At 44.5% G+C, this 12,205-nt stretch overlaps 1 protein-coding gene across 1 annotated transcript; it reads left to right on the forward strand.

The window, feature by feature from the left end:
* Window positions 1-3,133: 3,133 nt before the first annotated feature.
* LOC103906145 (potassium voltage-gated channel subfamily C member 1-like) lies at window positions 3,134-8,123 on the forward strand. The gene is made up of 3 exons (XM_009287984.1): window positions 3,134-3,197; window positions 5,027-5,565; window positions 6,180-8,123. The coding sequence occupies exons 2-3, from the start codon at window positions 5,074-5,076 to the stop codon at window positions 6,981-6,983; spliced, it is 1,296 nt and encodes a 431-aa protein (XP_009286259.1). The 5' UTR covers window positions 3,134-3,197; window positions 5,027-5,073; the 3' UTR covers window positions 6,984-8,123.
* Window positions 8,124-12,205: the final 4,082 nt, after the last annotated feature.

Raw genomic sequence — 12,205 nt, forward strand, 5'->3', positions numbered from 1 at the left:
TGGGGGCGGCTGCGTAGGGGCTGCAGGGCTGGCCGTGGGGCGTTGTGAGCCTGCGGGGTTTCTCGGACCGCGTGGGAACGCCCGGTTTGCCCGAAGGCTGTAGGACTCGTCTCCCAAGTGTAGGGGGGTCTCCTCCAGTGATTCGCTGCAGGGTGGTCCACGGCCAGAAGGGGCTTGGGTGTTTTGAGGCCGGTGCAGAATAGCCGTGTTCTCCCCTTACGTAGTTGGGGGGAGCTGGAGGATGATGAGATACGTTTGGGGTCAGGGTGAAGAGAGCGGTGTGAGGAAGGGTGGCCAGAGGACTTCAGGACAGGATGCTGGACTTGGTGGGATGTGGAACACAGTCCCCATGGCAAGAAGTGAAGGCAGTTGGATAATGTAGGGCTTCATGCTGTAGCTGCATGACCTTACTGAACTCAGCGCTGTTGGGAAGGCAGGGCCCATCATGGGCCTAAAGGGAGAGGGAGGAGGCAGCTCTCCTGACTAAAGTAGCGCATATCATACAGATGCTTTCAGTGCCCCTGGCCTTCCAGCCTTGGCTGTATGTATCTGCACTTGCAGAGGACTTAACTGCTCTTCTTTCCAGTTGCAACATTTTATAGGTTTTTGCAGTAGGCTGAACCAATAAATGATACAGGCTATAAATCACCTTATTTTTGGAGGCTTTTTTTTTTAAACCTCTCTTTTCACTGGTCTGTTTGCGTAATCCCAGGAATACACTTGTGTTAGAGGTCAGAGAGGAGGTAGAACTGAAATATGGGGTGGGAAGAAAGCACTGGAGGTAGAAGTCCACAGAAGCTACTTACACTGGTTTTGCTAGTAGAAAAGCTAAGCCTGTAGGTTCTGGTGCTATCTCCAGCACCTAAAGAGTAGCTTGGTCTTTCCCCAAGGCTGTCAGGACTTTAGGATAGCTTAAGCTTTTTTGTTCAATATTCCAAAGCAAGATTTTGTTTGCAAAACTGTTAATCATCCTCACCAGCTTTTTATGAACATTCTCTGAAGAAATGCTTATACTGGAAAGCTAAAACTCCTCTTACATTCTAGCACAAATGCAGTTAACGAAGCCCCCTCCTAATTTAGACTAACATGGGTATGTCTGAGTGCATAGTTGAGACCATGTGCATCTGAATATGAGTGAATGGGAAAAAATTATAGAACTTCTGCCCTGTACAAAATATTTATTTTGTTAAATACCAAAGATTATAGGAAAGAAATGCTGAATGAGTTCTGTTAAAATACCATCTTTGAAAAATGCCTCAGTTCATTACAGCTTCAATCTCCTCCCCCCTGCTTCCCGCCAAAAAAAGTCTGCCTTGTTCTTTGGTGTTAATAAATGTAAGCCAAATTGAAACGAGTTTCATTACTCAAAAGAAGTGTAAGGTTGAGGGAACGGATTTGACATTCTTTGCCAAACTCCCGCAGTGCCTCATACTGTGAAAGTGAATTCTCAGAAGATATGAGGCAGGGAGAAAACTTGGAATAAGGCCCTGTTCTCTGGAAATGGAGTTGCACTTTTCATCTGCTTAAAAAAATGTTCTGAAAGGACAAGCTGTTTACTGCAATCAAAGGGTCTTATTCAGAGCATAGGAACACTATGTGTCATTTTGCTTGCCAGATTATTTCTGGGTTTCAGAAATCAACTGCAGTGCAAAGGTTGTAAATGCAAATGTAGATGTAAAAAGCGGCAAATGCTGCAGTGCTGTGGAACAGATAGGATGCATCAAACTTGATCAGATCACCTGCTTCCAGAACCTCAGAGACATACCAGAAATTAAATTTAAAGGAGTATTTTTCATTCTTATTCTCTGTGGAGAAGGAGAAAGATGTGAAGAGTTTGGTGTCTGTTATAGAGATGGAAGGGAGCAAGGACTGAACCAGCATAGATTTCACATGTTTCGTGTGCTTTCAGAGTCTGGATCTATGGGAAATTATGCTTGTGCTGTTGCTCTGCTTGTGATGTCTGGGTACAAGGTTGCTCAGTACAGAATTGGGAGGTAATGGGCAAAGATTGCTTGTTGCCCAGAATGTCCCACACAAGATTGGCAGCAATTTGCCATTCTAGTTTCTGCAGCCTTGCTGTGGTGTTGGCTGAGAGAAGAGGCCAGGATTGTCTGTGATGTCCCTGTAGTACTTTGGGAATCTGGATGGTTAGGGTGAGTGAGGTTGCTTGCACGTGCAAGTGAAGTGCCAATGAGGAGCGAAGAACCAGACTGCTATCTAGGTAAAAAGCCTAAATGGAAGACCTTTTTTTTAAAAGAAAAGAGATTTCAGTGTGTCAGGGTAATGTAGGTAGTTGATTAAAATGAAAAATCCAGCAGGTGAAATGTGATACTTCCTCTAAAGAGACATGAGTCTGCTTTTCATTTGTATGACTGAAAAGGAAGCCCCCAGAGCATTCCTGAATAGTCTTGCTCGTGCTGGGAATAAGGAAATTCCTTTTCCTACTTCCTTGCCAGACAGTTTGAAGTAAGCTGAGGTGATACCTAGAAACGGCCTTGGAATGTCAGCTGAAAGGAAATTTCATAAGCAGCATGCCTTTCTTGACTGGGATTAACAGCTATGTGCCAACTTTCTTCCTGGAGTAATCAATGACAAAAAAATGCATTTAAAATCAGTGGGTGCAAAAGATTAAGCTTTGGGTCATCTAGAAATGAAGAAAAAGCCCTTTAAACCAAAAAAGGAGAGAGTGTGACAAGAAGATGGGAGGTCAGGTGTTTTTGTTTGTTTGTTTGTTTGCTCCTGTTGTTTTCTATATTATTTTTTAACTCAAACTTGAATAAGGTGCAGCCAAGAAAGAACCATGCTCTGTCGGCCTTTCTGTGGCTTGCTAGTTTAATCTCTAATTGGTCCTAAGACATTTGAACTCCATGTATTTCCCAAACACCATGGCCCTTTGAGATTGTTAGTAGAGCAGTGGGTGGCAGAGTAGTCAGAGCATATCTGGCCTGGCAGTTGTTCCCTTCTTGTTTGAGTATTATTCCCTGGAGTGGGGAGAGCGACTGCTGATAGGGCAGAGAACAAGGGAGGGGGGCCTCTGCATCTTTTCAGTGCTATTGGCTGGTTTTGTTTTCTGGCATCTATGAGACTTGAGCTTTGGAGACTAGCCATCGAACATCCTGTTTTCACTGAATTTGTCTCTGTTCTTCCCAGTCTCTTCTCCTTTCTTCTGGTTGCAGAGTTGCTGCAATAGCACCAAGGTAAGAATATGAAATGGCACTTCTTGGCTCATTTCTCACATGGGGATTGTTATGATTGAGCAAGAGGTATCTGGCATTCTAAGCAGATAAAGGCAAGTTTAGCTGGGGTCTCAAAAATCACTGTGCTCTTTAGAGAGCTAGGCAACAGAGGCCAATAATGTATCTCCAGATTTTCTGAGTGCTGAATTAATCTAACCTGCTTAGAATCACGCTGTGTGGATTCCTGTGCGGCAAGTACTAAGCAATGCCCGCACACTTTTAGTCCTTGTGCTCAATCCTGCTCTCCTTGAAGTTAGTGAAAGTTTTATGGTGAAGCTGCATCAAGCCTCACATATGTTGGGATTGTCAAGGTCAGCAGATGGACAGTAATTCTCTTGTGCCATGAGTGTGTGACCAAGCTGCAGCTTCCAGCCTTTTCTGATAAAGCTGAATGAGGTGCTGTATGTAGTTCTTTACTTCTGGGAGTCTCCCCTGGTGCAGGGCATGTTTCCCTGCTGATCCTGAATGGAAAGGTTTGTTGCAGAAGTGACCTGTGACTCCCATGCTCAGCACTTTCTGCAAAAAAGGGAGGAGGGGCAACTGGAATTTCTGTGTGCATGGTCTCAGCACACTGAGCAGCCATCTTTGGGTAAGAAAGTCCAAGCAGGAAAGACAACAGGCTTGCTCTGTTACAAGAAGAGAAGGGCCAGAACTAGAAATGCAGGGCGTAAGAGGAGGTTGGATGGAAATGTGTAGGAACACACAGGAGGAGAGGAAATGGAGGGGTACAGACAGTCGGAAGTGGATACGTGTGGGTGAAAGACAGCCCTAGTCACTTTCTCAAGAACATCCTGACCCTATTCTGCACCTCTCCTACGTGCTCCTGAGGCTACAGAGTTCCTTGGTTTCCCTCCCCTCTTAGAATAATGTTCATAAAGCAGGGCTTGAGTTTCTCCCAGGTATTTTGGATTTTGAAGAGCAAAACAGGGGATGTATTACAGGAAATAAGCAACTGAACATGCTTTCCAATGCCAGAGACCTTGGCAGCAGGTTCTGGTGCTATTCTAAGATGTCAGCCAGCCCTGAAGGAGGAGGCAGTATGTTGTTCTGCATTTCTGTCTAGTCCAGGAATCCTGCATATAGATTCCAGGTAAGGAGCAGCTTCCTGCAGAGGGAAAGGTGATTTGGCTCAGTGGGACTCTGTACAGAGAAGACTCAAGGAAAAAGCATCACTCAGACAACCTAAATGTTCCCACCGGGCAGCAGGGTCTCTTGTTAAACTTGTTATGCCAGGCTCAACACAGGAGATTATGTTTAAAGACTTGTTTGAAGAATAAGCTGTTGATGACTGTTTTACCTCTTTAGCACATGGAGGTCTCTGCAAGAAACTGCTTGTGGAGAAAGAAATTGGAGGTGGAGATAGAAGAACTAGATGAGGGGAGAGAGAGTGGAAGGAATGTCTTGGGAATGAGAACTTTACCTCAAATGAGTTTGTTGCAATGATTATCTACAGTATATGAACAAATATGGTGAAACAGACTCTGGACTGTGTGCTCTGTCCCCATGGGGAGAAGCTGAGAGAGCGAGCAATGCAAACCAGATGTTTGTCATTTTGTTTGATGCATCTCCTGAAAAGTGCTCAGACAATATGGCCATGGAGCAAAGTCTAGAAACAGGCACTGAACATGATGGGGAATGGCAAAAGTGCCTTCCTCCCTATAGGAGACACAGGTTTCAGGTACAAAATGTGCTTTAAAAGCACTGGAATGAGGTACCCTGGAAAACCTTCTTGCTCCAAAACTTTCTTTACTTTACTTCTTTTAATTTGTGTTCTTCTCTTTTTGACTGAGGATAAACAAGAGCCTATGAGGACTTGCACCTCCCTCCTCCCTCACAGATGGAAGGCTCCAAGGAAAAAATCATCCTGAATATTGGGGGAGTCAGATATGAGACATACAGCAGCACCCTCCGGACCTTCCCAGGGACCAAGCTGTGCAGCCTAACAGAGCCCAATGCCCCAAGCATCTACGACTATGATCCCACCACCAAAGAGTTCTTTTTTGATAGGAATGCTGAGATCTTCAGCTACGTGTTGAACTATTATAGGACCAAACATTTCCACTGCCCCATTGATACCTGTAGGTCAGTCTTAGAAGAAGAGCTGGCTTTCTGGGAAGTAAATGAGACACAGCTAGCATCCTGCTGCTGGCTGAAACTGAATAACAAAGAGGTGCAGCCAGAGGAGTTTAACATTTGGGATGAACATGAACAGACTGATGACCAGTGCCTCATAGTCCAGACAGAAAGAAGGGATTTCAGCTGGCGAACCAGGTGGCAGCCAAAGATTTGGTCTATATTTGAAAAACCCTTTTCCTCTTTCAGTGCTAAGGTAATACTATATGTGGAGAGATGGATACAGCCTGTGTCCTTTGGGATTACTGGAATGGGTCCATGAAAAATGCTAATGGGTTCATAGCTTTGATAAGTATGCTTTGAGTCCCAGACTGAAAAAGAAAACAAAATTCTCTCTTCTCATTAACAGACACCTCCTTCTTCTCTCCTCCTCTTGTCCCTGTTCTCTGTACAAAATGCATGCCCCATGCCTCTTTAAAATGTCAGGCATGCAGAACAACAACCGCAAGTCAGAGACTGCAAAGGATGTTTTCTGTGCTGCTGGTATTTCTGGAGCCAACATTTAGTGCTGAAGAGGCCCTCAGTGTGAGTCTGTCCGCATTACTCCAGCTGTCAGACATTTCCCCTTCCTTACAAACTCTGATGTAGGAGTTCAGGTGTTTTTTTCTTTGACTACAGTCTTCTCTTATTTTTCAAATCTGGAAGGAGAAGATGCACTCCATGTGAGCAAAACAATGGTGATTTGAGAAAGATTAGTCTAGGACTGTACTGTGCCTGTGGAGGGGATCCTGGGGTTGTGGTGGGGCAGTGAGGTTATGCGATACTTGTTTGTTGGACTAATTGCATGTGTGCCCTTTCTTCCCACTGCAGTGCTTGGCTTTTGCTTCTCTGCTGTTCATCGTTGGAATTGTCATCATATTCTGTGAGGAGACCAAGGCACAATTTGAGTTCTTTACTGCTAACTTCACCTCTGTTGGCTATTCTGAGGTCTCCCATGACGACCATGAACCCTATTACCACCAGGCTGCCTACTTGCTTCATCTGGAGCTTTTCTGTGTCCTCTGGTTTACTTTTGAGTTCTCTGTGCGATTTTGTTTCTGCCCAGACAAGAAGTTGTTCTTCCAAAATCCCCTGAATGTGGCTGACTTCCTTTCTCTCTTCCCAGTTTATATTGAATTCTTTGTGGCTGGGCAGATTCAGAGAATGCCAAGCCTGGGGCTTTGGTTGGGCTTTGTTCGCATTGTCTATCTCCTCAAACTCCTGAAGATATCCAAGCTGATAGAAACGCCACTGATTCTCAGGGTTTTGTGCTACACCCTCAAGTCTATCCTTAGAGAGATTTGCATCCTGCTCATGATTTTGGCCTTTGAGACCCTCTTCTTTGGCGCTCTCTTTTTCTATGGCGAGTTGCTGGGTAGCCATCCCTCCTACACAGGGGAGCTGCACTTCACTGACATTCTTGTTTGCTTCTGGTGGGCTTTGATCACACTCACTACGGTGGGCTACGGAGATATTATCCCTCTCACCACAGTTGGCCAAGTGACGGCAGCCTTAGCTGCGGTATTCGGCATGTTAACTATTATCATCCCAATACCCATTTTCCTGGTGAAATTTAAAAGCTATTATGACATTGCTATCTTCAAACAGAAGCTGAAAAGGAGCAAGAAACATTAACACTTCAGAACCTCTGTTCCCCTTTGCCTTTAGCAATAACCCTTCAGCGTGTTTTATTCCCTTTGGTGGGAAGGGAGTGCAAGTAGTTCTTACTGCATTTACTTGTTGCCTTAGCATATTTCAAACCATTGGTGAGGCCTCAGGTTGCAGTACTTGATACACAACTGATCAGACCTATTGAATCCCATGGGTCTTTCCCATATTGTACTTCATCCCATGCTCTTTTACATGCCAGAGTTTCTCTCATCTAGCTGTTTGGAGACAGGCTGTGATGCTGCATTATAGGCTGAATGTACACCACATAGCCCAGTTCCATGACCAGGTGCCACAGCATATTCCTTCAGCTGGCATACAACCCATGGTGCTAGCTATGCCCTCCATCGCCTGACAGACCATAATCTCATTTTGCATGCTGGGAAGGAAGATTTGTGCACAGTCCTGCTCTGACAGCGAGGAGGAAGCATGGTTTTGTTTTGTTTTTTTTTTAACGATGTTCTGTTTACTCATTTTACCTGAACAAGCCAGTACCTCTGATTTGCCTGTGCTCACACACTGATGTAAAGAAGGCAGCAGGCTGAACTGAATATCTGTGGTCCTGAGAGCGACCACTGTTTGATAACCTGCTTTCTGGGCTCACAGGAATTGCTGTGGCATTCGGGTAGTGGCAAGGCAGCCCTCTGACAGCAAATCCTTTTTGGCTCTGCTGAAGTCAATGGCAACCTTTCCTTGACCTCAGTGAGATCAAACTTTCATTGGACACTTCCAGTGGATCAACACATTTCAACAGTTCTTGATTTTCATGTAACAAAGTCACTTAGCTATTAGCCAAAATACCTATATGGTTTTTGCTGTTCAAAAGGAAGAACATAATCTACAGTACTCAATATAATTTTGATGCCATTTACTTTCTTAAGGCATAGATATAAACTAGGAATATTTATCTTTTAACTGGATAGTCTTAATTGTTACCTATGTTTAATTTTGAAATAACAAATATTGTTGAGATATGAAAAAAAATCCACACCCATTGTTTTTATAGCAGGATGATGTGCTAAGATTATTTTGTTTAGTAAGTAAAAATGTCTGTATACAATAACATTTATGTATTTAAATTTCATTAAGGCTGTATTTTAATTGCCATTTTGATTAAGTTTTGTCTGTCACTATGATTTTTCTGTTCAGGATGGCATTTTAAGGCTGCTTTATTTTTATTGAAACATCAAGTAACTTCCCTCTATTCCAAAGCAATTACAATGAATTAGTTTTTGTCTAAGGAGAAAGAAAAAACACTGCAAACATTTCAGGCACAAAGTGCATGAGAAATTTGAGACACCCTGGCAGTGGAAGGAAGGTCTAGGTGTTCTCCTGCACCCACCTTTGCTATTCATAGAGTGGAGGGGGTGAGCAGGGTAAAGCCATGCATGCTGGTGCATAGGAATTTTTCTTAATTAGATTGAAGTGGTGCTATGTTTTCTGTGGACATATATAGTCTTCTTGGAAATTCATATTAATTGCAACAGTTTAACAGAGATTTACCAGGCCTGTTCTCGAGTTTTCCCCAGTCTGGGAAAGGGTCCACGATATAATCATAGGCCATGACCCCATTTTAAAAATCCAGGTCAAATCCACTGGAACAGTTACATCTTACTGGCTGCAAAGTTAGGAGGTGGTTCAGAATGTTGCAGTGCTTATTTCTCTGTTTAGCCAGCTCCACTGGTGTACATCCATTTTTCAGCAGATGCTTCACAGGAGACAGATTTTCTGCAATTGAGGAGAGCAGCCTTCACTGCTGCCCCAGAAGAGGGAGTTCTCTAAATACACATGGCAGTCCCATTTCTGCACAAGAAGCACAATGTGAACATCAGAACAGGGTATTACACTGCTCTCTGTAACATGACTCCATTTAGATCCAAATGTATGTTCCTGTCACATCAGTTAGTGTCCACTCCTGTTTGTCATAAAAACAGCAGTTACGGCAGCAACATTAAGTCACTGTCGATGTGATAGAGGAACTGTAGTTCCTCTGGATCAAAGGATCTAACCCTGCTGAGAACTCAGCACTGGGTTTATCAGAGGAAGAATATGTGCTCTAAACTCAAAAAACCTGCATGGAGTTGGTGGCAAGCAGAATTAGTTAGATCAATAGTTGTTGTTCTGTTAAAGAGCAGTATATGGAAAATCATCATCTATGAAGCGTTGCCATGCTTTAGTTGGATTTCAATGCCTTGCTCATGATCTTCGTAATGTAGATGTTATGGTATCCTTAGAGAAAGAGTCTCATTTTCTGAGAGTGCTATATCTATAAGGAAAACAATGACTTAAAAAATACACTTAACTTAGAGAACAGTGCGATGAATGATATAATTCACTCCAGAGAATAATCATCCAGCTGAGTTTCAAGGTGTCAAAGACAGAAATTATTATCTTGGCTACATGCTGGAGTTGCCTCTTTTGAGGTTTGCCCAGTCACCAGAAGATACTGTGGAAATACAGCTTTCTGTATGTTAATAATATATAAATCATAAAACTATCTCCATGCTAGGGTTAGGGATTTGAAGGCTTGGAGAACAGATATCTCAGAGCTGAAAATAAGATCAGTGGTTTTCAAAAAACGATTTAAGTTATAGCTGTCATTTGTGAAAACACCAGAAGGCAACTGTGTTGAAATGGAAGGGCATAGATCACAGACTGTCCTGCAGGAGACTCTAAAGTACTTGCGACTTCCCTAATCCTTAGGGTGTGTTTCACATATACCTCAAAGCAAAGAGAAGTTGCTCCAAGATAGAGGTGTTGCCAAGATAGGTGGTCGTTTTATTTGCCCAGCCCATTGCCACAAGGTCATCTGGATCACTTGAATGCAAACAGAAAGTTCTTACAGTACTGTTTTCAAAGTTTAATACCTCCTGTTGTCTGCCTTCACCCCAAACTAGATATGTGTCCAGGCTGTGGCATTCATAAGCATATGTATGGATGCAGGACTAATTCAGCTCCAGCAGTGAGGAGTGGTTGTACTCCTCTGGTTTCACTGACATCTATGTGTGAAACTCCCCTGGTAGTCAATACTAGGGCATCTGCTCTTGAATCCAGGCTCCTTTGGGCCTTCAGGCATCCTCAGTCTGGGCCTCTGAGGATATCTGAGTCTATGTGGTCAGTAAAGCATGGGTCTAGCTTGCTCTCAAGACCATCTTGGGGATTTGTGCCTGAAAAGTCACCTCAGCCCATGTCCTAGAGTAGAATACACAGGGACAGCCTGAGCAGTCACAGCATCCTGGCCAAGCTCTTCTGCTTGTGTAGCACTGGCAGATGGGACACACTTTTGCCACGTTGCTAATTGCTAATACCACAGCTAAGCACATTGCAGACAATTTGATCGCATGCTATGTAGCCCTGTCTGGGACTGGTCAATGACATGTTATTGAGGTGGGTTAACCCTGGCCAGCATCCAGATGCCTATGCAGCTGCTTTCTCACTCCCCTCCTCAACAGGATGGGGAGAGAAAATAAGATGGAAAAGCTTGTCGGTCGAGATAAGACAGGGAGATCGCTTACCAATTACTGTCACAGGCAAAACAGACTCGACTTGGGGAAAATTAAATTACTGCCAATTAAAATAGATTCGGATAGTGAGAAACAAAACCAAAAATTAATGGTTCCCCTCCCCATTTTTTCTGGACTCAACTTTACTCTTTCACTCCTGACTCTTCTACCTCCTCCCACCACCAGCTTGGCTGACAGGCTCAGCTGTGCCCTGCGGTGGGTCCACTGTAACCAGCTGGAACTGCCTGTGTCTGGCACAGGGCAGCCCCTGGCCTTCATCTCACACAGGACCCCCTGCACCCCTCGCTACTGGCACCTCACCAACTGTACCCAGTGTAGTTGTGTCACTTACTGCCAATTAAAATAGATTCGGATAGTGAGAAACAAAACCAAAAATTAATGGTTCCCCTCCCCATTTTTTCTGGACTCAACTTTACTCTTTCACTCCTGACTCTTCTACCTCCTCCCACCACCAGCTTGGCTGACAGGCTCAGCTGTGCCCTGCGGTGGGTCCACTGTAACCAGCTGGAACTGCCTGTGTCTGGCACAGGGCAGCCCCTGGCCTCATCTCACAGAGGACCCCCTGCAGCCCCTCGCTACTGGCACCTCACCAACTGTACCCAGTGTAGTTGTGTCACTGAGTATGTGCACCCCCGTCCCGAGACCACCGAGCTACGCAGTGCAGATACTCTCTGAGCCTTACTGTGCTGGAGCAGCTGGGTGAAAACAGGGGGAAGAGGTCATGCTCCCAGGTGAAGGTAAGCACAAGGATGAAACAATCCTTAACGCACAAGCTCATCTGCCACCAGCTCAGTGCAGCAAACAGCCTTTGGTGATGAGTCCTGGAGCTAGAAATCATGGAGGAAATACTTTCCCAGCACAGGCTGTTCATGTCAACCTGACTGCTGTGCTGTCACTTTTTTCATAGCTGGGCCATGGACAGACAACCCTTACAGAGGGCATGGCAGGCTCTTCCTGAAAAAAGGGGAGAGGATACGAGCTTTGACAGCAGACTGTGAAAAAGCCTGTAGCAGATTTCGGTATTGAGAAGGCCTGGATTCACAATAGAGAACAGGAGAAACTGGTGGCATTTTACATCAGTGCACTGCCCCCACCCAAACCTTCAACTTCGCAGTCACTAGAGCATTGGACATTACAAGGCGTTCTTTGCTACAGTATTAACTACCCAAATGGAATTCAGGTAAGAGTCTTTCATGTACAGTGAAAGCGGACTTTGTGAGGATTCCCATCCCACATAGGATCCCAACAGTTAGTAATATGCTTTTATTCTGAATCAGAATAAAAAGTCAAAAACTGGATACCTCTTAAGAATTAGATTGTCAGGATGCAGTGGGGACCAGCAGCTCCTGAAGCATCAGGGAGCCAGGAGTGAAGCACAAAAACACAACCACCAGAGCAGGGTCCTTGTCAGCCAGGACCCAGCTACATAGTACCAAGTGAGGTGAGGTGAACAGGGCAGACCCAGAGATGGCAGCCAAATTCAGCCAAGACTCCTCATCATGAGGCAAATTTGTGGTGATAAGAAGCGAATCTGCAGACCAGGGTCAGGATCACGTCCAGTGACTGTTACTAGGGTCACACGGTCCAGTGATCACCAGGTAGGTCCAGAGTGAAACAATCACTTTGAGAATACCAAATTGTCTCATTTTGATTCAGTAAAACCAC

This window comes from Aptenodytes forsteri, unplaced genomic scaffold (genome assembly GCF_000699145.1).
Source record: "Aptenodytes forsteri isolate BGI_AS27 unplaced genomic scaffold, ASM69914v1 Scaffold72, whole genome shotgun sequence".
Taxonomy (NCBI): Eukaryota; Metazoa; Chordata; class Aves; order Sphenisciformes; family Spheniscidae; genus Aptenodytes; species Aptenodytes forsteri.

Excerpts from the sequence above, each read along its gene's own strand:
- LOC103906145 (XM_009287984.1), top strand. The coding sequence starts at position 5,074 with ATGGAAGGCTCCAAGGAAAAAATCATCCTGAATATTGGGGGAGTCAGA. Across the intron at positions 5,566-6,179 it reads TTTCCTCTTTCAGTGCTAAG|TGCTTGGCTTTTGCTTCTCT; the intron begins GTAATACTATAT and ends TTCCCACTGCAG.